At 35.9% G+C, this 7,401-nt stretch overlaps 1 protein-coding gene across 1 annotated transcript; it reads left to right on the forward strand.

The window, feature by feature from the left end:
* Positions 1-1,886: 1,886 nt before the first annotated feature.
* LOC139859440 (uncharacterized) lies at positions 1,887-6,262 on the forward strand. The gene is made up of 13 exons (XM_071848232.1): positions 1,887-2,066; positions 2,749-2,846; positions 2,920-3,006; positions 3,095-3,263; positions 3,707-4,099; positions 4,183-4,325; positions 4,652-4,843; positions 4,975-5,065; positions 5,145-5,313; positions 5,534-5,644; positions 5,731-5,775; positions 6,019-6,093; positions 6,186-6,262. Exons 1-13 carry the CDS (start codon positions 1,887-1,889, stop codon positions 6,260-6,262), a joined length of 1,830 nt encoding a protein of 609 aa, XP_071704333.1.
* The last annotated feature ends 1,139 nt before the right edge of the window (positions 6,263-7,401 follow it).

Consider the following 7,401-nt stretch of genomic DNA (forward strand, 5'->3'; position numbering starts at 1 on the left):
GGCTACAAGCTATCCTGACCGTAGACGTGTCAGAATCTGCATAGGAGAAAGAGCAAGAATTCAATGAAAAGAGCAGGTGATGTGACGGCTGTCACGTCACATCTGCTACAGAATTAAGACAACAGTTGGGTTCGACATCATGCGCAATACTTGCGCATAATATCAAACTGGGGGGGACTTAATGATACGCATACCCGATTAGCTCGTGCTGCGCATCACAATTACCCCATGTGTGCACAAACGCTGGAGCTAAGGCACGCCTGGCGCAAGTAAATGTGCGCTGGGTATAGCCAAGCGCATAATAAAGAGCTGACGTATTACGTACGGGCCATAAACCCCTGCAACGAGTAGAGGGTACAGACAACCAACATAAAAGTAACAAGTATTGTTCCCTGGTCCCATCCTCCAACCACTAATGCGGTACAGACAGGAAAGTAATGAAGAACACGTGACACCAATGAGCAAAGAGTATTGTGGCTATAAATAAAGGACTCGGATCACAAGGCAAGCATCACGATCCATTGGGATTCACACCTATACTATCTTTAGTAGCAAGGTACGGACTGACCGCGCTATCTTCATTAGCGCATTATATACCCGCGCTACCAGAATCCACAATACAATTCACCAGCTGGTTACAGGTAACGTTCCATGAACATAAACCCTAGATACCAACTCGAGCTATCACTAGCCGCCAAACCCGTCGATGGTGGGTCTACGTTTGACCACCCATGTTGAGATCCGCATCTCGCAAGGAGTTATTCACGGTACTCCGGACCAGAGAGTTAAACTCAAGCGACCCTTAAATCCCCCTTATTGATGTCAAGCATGAACCGAACCCGATTTATTTATTTTATGCTTGATCATTGCTGTTGCGGTGGTGATCGGCATTTTCCCGACTGTCAGCGTTGTTTACTGTTTTTTTTTCCGAAAAGGTTTACTGTTTTTCTCTACTTGGGATACATACTTTGCTAGACTTGTATTTATGTTTCTTGTTATTTGCGTTCCGTTCCATTACCTAGAATTTTGATTTTTTTAAATATCTTTTGACGTTTATTTTGGTTAGGTTTAGATTTCTTTTGTATTGGAGCCATTGCTTCGCGCTGGGGCTCTGTTTTGAATGCGAGTTAAAAAAAAAAGTTTTGATCTATTTTGTAAAAAATAATTTTTTTGACATCTAACATTGAAGGGTTGTTCATTTGGTAAAAGTTGTTTCTTTTAGCGTTCGTTTTTTTTTAAAGTTAGTTGATCTATTTTGTAAAAAAGAATGTTTTTCGACATCTTTTGGTAGCATTGAAGGGTTGTTCCTTTTATGAAAGTTGCCTCCTTTATCGTTGAAGGGAAAAAAAAAGTTAGTTGATTTTTTTGGTTAAAAAGAAGTTTCTTTGACATCTTTTGGTAATATTGAAGGGTTGGTTCTTTTATGAAAGTTGTTTCTTTTATCATTGGAGACAAAAAAAGAAGAAGCGTGGAATGACGAAAATACCTATGGTTACTATTGATGAATAGTGCTACATGGTTTTTTGTGTATTAGATACGTAGTATATAGATAATGTACTTATTAATCTCTAGATATCTAGATATGTTTAATGTTAACGTTTTTTTGGGAAAAAATAATGTAACCATACCCAGCAACACACATTATTTATTTATTGATAAATAAATAAACCGAAATGTTTACTCTAGTAATAAACCGAAATATTTTGCCGCGCATCTTCTACTCGAGTCTGGCGCCCAAATGTGAAACATTTGTTTTTCAAGTTTTAATTCAAAGCTAAAAATAGCAATCCCCGCCAAAACCTACCAGCTCAAATTAAATAAGTACTAAAAACATTTTCAATCTCTACACTAGCAGTCAAATTGTAAAGTTAGGATTCAGATCTATAATGGTGGCGCTGAAGAATAACAAGAGAAAGATGATGGTTGAGGAAACGCAAACACAACCTCAACCTAACCCTAACCCTAACCCTAACCCTAACCCTAAACCTAAACGGAACAATGATCCCGGAGTTCGTGTTGTTGGTGGTCGAATTTATGATTCTCAAAATGGGAAAACATGTCATCAAGTATGTATTTTCATTCTTACTTTTATGTTTCAACTACTATTTGTGTATTATTGCAATGAAAAACCCTCTTTATGTATTCATTTCTTAAATAACTATAGGGGTGACAAAATGGGAACAAATTATCTTTATTTTTTTTTATTTCCCACTTTTTGTAATGTTATTGAGGATGTTGTTTGGGCCCCCTGATATTTTCAATCGAGGGTGTGTTATCTGATTAAAATTTAGGGGTGGTAAGAGAAGAATATAAACGGGTTAGGGTTGGGTTTAAATGGGTTCAGGTCGTATATGGGTCGACCCATAAAAAATGAACCAGACAGGGTGTGTTCTGCTGGATTTTGGATCAATGTGTTCATCTGCTTAACCTTATTACACAAAAGTATAAAATCCACCTAACTGTTTGACCCGTTCGCGTTACGCGGGTCATATTTGGTTACATGGACTAATTGTGTATCTTTCAGTTAGGGCTTCAAGCTTTTACTTGAATGTTTATTATCTGTAACTTTAAAACTTGTTTATTGAAACCTAATTTGTTAATTATGAAATTGATCAGTGAAAGTTTGTGCATTTTAATGGTTTAAAGCACATCAAATCAAAACTATTATAGTATAATAAATCCTGCACATATAATATTCGTCTATTTTGGTTGCGTAATACATCTGAACATTGCATGATTTTTCGCTAGTGTCGGCAAAAAACGTTGGACTTTTCGGCGGACTGCAAGAATAATGCAAATGGAAAACCATGTACCTTAAAGTACTGTTACACATGTCTTAAAAACAGGTGAACCATGTTGTATTTTGTTAACTATCATACAATGTTTTAAACAATCATTGATACTTATGCTTTCGGTTAGGTATGGTGAGAAAGCAGAAGTTGTGAAGTCTTTAGACGGTTGGAGTTGTCCTAGGTGTAGAGGGTTATGCAATTGTAGCTTCTGCATGTAAGTTCATTTGTTTGATTTTCAATTATTGCTTACTTAAATCCTTCATTGATTTTATGAATTCTTATAAGATTGCATTGTGTTATAGGAAGAAACGTGGTCACAATCCGACTGGACAACTTGTTCAAACGGCTAAGGCTAATGGATTTTCATCTGTAACTGAACTTTTAGATGTTAAAGGTTCTGAAAACGTTGGTCATTATAAGAACCCAAAAGATATAAATGGTTCACCAAAAAAACAAGAGGATCCAAAAGAGGTGAGTTGTTAAAGACTGTTTGTACATATATTTCTATCAGTGTTGGTGAGCTTGGAATTATTTGGCGAGTAGCCGAGTACTTGGGTTTTGCAGCTCGGGAGTACTCGGTCAAACTCGGTCAAACTCGGTCAAACTCGGTCAAACTTGGTCAAACTCGGCCAAACTCAATCAAATTTAGTTAAACTCGGTCAAACTCGACCAAAACTTGGGATTACTCGAAAAATTGGACAAAACTCTGGGATAACTGGAAATTTAGTCAAAGTTGGTCAAAACTCGGCCAAAGTCATACTTAGTCAACATCGAGTACTCCTCGAGCACTCACCGAGTAGCGATTTTTGTAACCTTGATTTCGACATGTATTTCATGCCAAAAATTGAGTGAGTTTTTAAAGACTATTTGTTATATAACTGATACATTACCATTCGTGTCTCTCTTTTTAATAGGCAAACCCGGTTAACTCATCAAAAATGGTGGGAAAGGAGAATATATTTAATGGCAAGACAGATTTGAATGTGAATCCACCACCTTCAGTTCCGAAACTTGTTGCTGAGAAACTTAAAAAAACGAAGCGAAAAGGCTTGATTCAAGAGGTCGATGCCGACCCTACAAAACATGCTCATGAAAATGTTGATGGTGGTCAACAAAAGTCCAAGACTTTAAAGCGTACTATTAAAGACGAAGAAGCTAAGAAGATGAATAATGTTTATAAAGATATCGAGCTTGTTGCCCCTCTGCCAACGGGGACTGAGTTGGTAACTATATCTGGCATTGATATCCCGAAAAATGATGCTGGTAACGTTTTGCAATTCTTGGAGTTTTGTGCTACCTTTGGAAAGGTAACTTTTTGTTACAAAATACAATATACAAGATTCCAAGTTTTTATATTTGGAATAATCGTATTTCCATAATCTTTTTACAGGTCTTAAATATTAGAAAAGGACAGGCTGAAGTAGTTCTCCGAGAACTAATAAAAACTCGAAGTGCAAGAAGAGGGAAGTGTTCTATTGTAATCCAATTTCACATCCAGTTGCTGTCGTTTTTGCAGGAAGACGTTGATTCAGAGTATGCACAATGCTGTCTAAACTTGTTAAATAACTTATATGAATTGTTGATTGGTTTTTGCAACTCAGGGAGTAATCGGCCAAACTTGGTCAAACTCGGCCAAAACTCGGAAGATAGGTCAAAACCAAAACTCGGGATTCCCCGGATAGTCAGTCAAAATTGGTCAAAATCTGTCAAGTTCAAACATGGTCAGCATCGAGTACTCCTCGAGTTGCCGAGTAATCCCTAAAAAGTCCCGATTGAGTACTCCTCGAGTAGTGATTTTTACAACCATGCTTTTTGGTTGTATATATTTTCACATGTTGATTGTGGTTATAATGTTGCAGGTGTTCCGTGTTTGATTCTACTCATGGTAACAACACATGGTTGAAGGCTTTTAAAAGTTGTGTTTCTGATTCCAAATATATGCGAGACACTTTCGATTGTATAGATAAAACATCTGGTGGATATGATTATTTAGACTCTTCGATGAAGCTTAAGATCTTAAATTTCTTGTGTGACGAGCTCCTTGGGACCGAGTAAGATTTTCTTAAACTCATTTAGTGGGAAACAGAAACATATATGTAGCAATGTCAACCCATATACTTATTAATCACTGTGTGACCCGTTACCCAAGGAACCTTTTTTAAGTCTTGAAAATTTTAATTAGGAAAATAAGAAGTTCGATTGATGATCAAAATATGAAGCTTGCTGAACAGAGGAAGGAAGCCAAGGAAAAATTTGCAGCTGCAAGAGATAAGGTAATAACAAACACTTATTTCTGCCTGCAGAAACCTTAATCTAGTTTTGTTGATGTTCTTTTGTTATATAATTCTGTAGGAGAAAAGTTTGAAGCAGAAAATGCAAGATGATGTTGCCAAAGAACTCGTTGCAAGAAACGGGGCCCCACTTACAATTCAAGAACATGAATCTATGTTTTCCAAGATCAAGAAAAAAACAGCTCAAGCTCATGCCGAGATGCTCGAATGCAAAAAAATGGTTCCTAATGGTACACTCTCAGTTTCTTTACATTACTAAATTGATGTAAAAACAAATGTCATAGTTGATCTAAACATATACCAAATTAAAAAATTACCAAAATACCCCTGCCGGTATAACTGTGAATGTTACTGCTCACAGGGGTATTATGGTAATTTGACGTAGTTCACAATTAGTGTAATCATTTATTACTTGTGTAATAAAACCAATGTCTAATTTGTTTTATGTAGATAATGAAAGGCCCGATGCTGTGCGCACAGAGCCAATTTTCAGGGGCAATAAAGGGCATGTGTACTGGAGATTAAATTGTTATGCTGACAAATCTGATATTCTTCTTCAAGGTAAGGTTTAAGTGCAGTTTGTGAAGGATTTTATTTGCTGATGAATGATGATTTATGATCCAATGTATATATACTTATTATTACAGTTCATTATGCAGACGTAGGAACAGGAGATAATGCAGATGAATCAGGTGAAAATTGGTTCCGTTTTGATGATGAAGAAATGACTACGATCGAAAAGCACATAAAAGCGTTAAGGTAATGCATCTGTTAATGCAATTATGACTGAGACTTGACCCATTTGCCTTAAATGGATTGAAATTGCCACCCCTAGTTCGATTAAAAGAATATGTACCCATTATAATACTTATTAATTTTTCGAAGTTCCTAAATTGTGTTTGTGTTTGGTCTGAATGTCTTTCTGGTTATTGCAGAGAAGGAAAATTTAAGCATTTTGTATGATGCAATTTGTCAAGAAGCATTAGGAGATTTTCAACGTTTCAAATCAGGTTTGTATTTGGCGCCATTGATACCATTTGTTCAAGAATGATCAAATTTTACATCATTTTATTGACTTAATTTGATTTGATTATATAAACAGTATGCTTACTTCATGACCCACTTATTGGTTCTCCATGTTCATTTGCAGGGTTTCATAAATTTGGTATCTTTTGTTAAAAGTTCATGTTTAGGTGGCAAAGGCAGTTTGCAACTCCCTTGAGGCCTTCATGTAAAAGAATTGTGTTTTGTTTAAAGACTATTTGAAGTTGTTTTAAATATGATGTAATCCTAAGTTAATCTTTATAAACTTATCTCTTATGTATTAAACAAGCTCTGTTTTATTTCTTTTCTAATTTTTAATAGTCAATAGGAGCTAAATAACAAGTGCACAAAATTGTAAAACATACAGAATTGGTTTTGTTCACGACCTAATTATTGGTCATGACTTGGTTTATTTCGGTTCCGAAATCGGTTTTGGTTAGGTGGAACTTTGTTTTTTTGAATGGCGATTTTTTGGCATCAGTAATCATTTATTTCAACGACTCTCATTATTTGCACGTAACACACGTTCAGGCGGAAACCCGAACCCGATCGACGGTACCCGGGAACACATCCATTCGGGCAGTGGTCCGGGTAGAATTTTGTGAACGAATCCGGTAAAACCTCGTTAATATATACCACCATTATTGGTGTTCAATTGATTAAAAGAAAATCATGTCATCCCTAAGGATCGAACCCATGACCTCTCCCTATCTCATGACATAAAATACATGAGAATAACTTTATTAGATGTATATATTTATTTATTATTTATAAAAGAAGATTTTGCATAAAAAAGGATTAACAGGAGCCATATATTTGTTACATCAACATCTCCATAATTCACATGAAATCTTCTATAGATGAGGTGTAGCACATGATCCATAGTTTTATGACCCAACAATCGTTATCGACACAAATATTCCAAAGTTCCAACTATGCATCAATAGCACACGTGGGACCAATCTATAGGGTCCACGTAGGAACTGAATGTTTGGGAGATAGGCCATGCATGTCACGTATACTGGAGTACTGGCCTATATATTAGTGTAACAAGTAAAATGTATATGTTATAATTTAGGAGTTTATAACTACCTTTGATGGCTTGGTTCTTGACAATAGACTACAAATATTAAAGAAGATAGAAATAGAGAGCAAAACATAATTTTGTTTAAAATGATGGGGTGATAAATATGGTAGTTTACACCCATATTTATAGCAAATAAGTTATAGTACATGGTAGGTGATACAGTAATAAAATATATAATATTGTCAGC

Source organism: Rutidosis leptorrhynchoides, chromosome 7, assembly GCF_046630445.1.
Source record: "Rutidosis leptorrhynchoides isolate AG116_Rl617_1_P2 chromosome 7, CSIRO_AGI_Rlap_v1, whole genome shotgun sequence".
Taxonomy (NCBI): domain Eukaryota; kingdom Viridiplantae; phylum Streptophyta; class Magnoliopsida; order Asterales; family Asteraceae; genus Rutidosis; species Rutidosis leptorrhynchoides.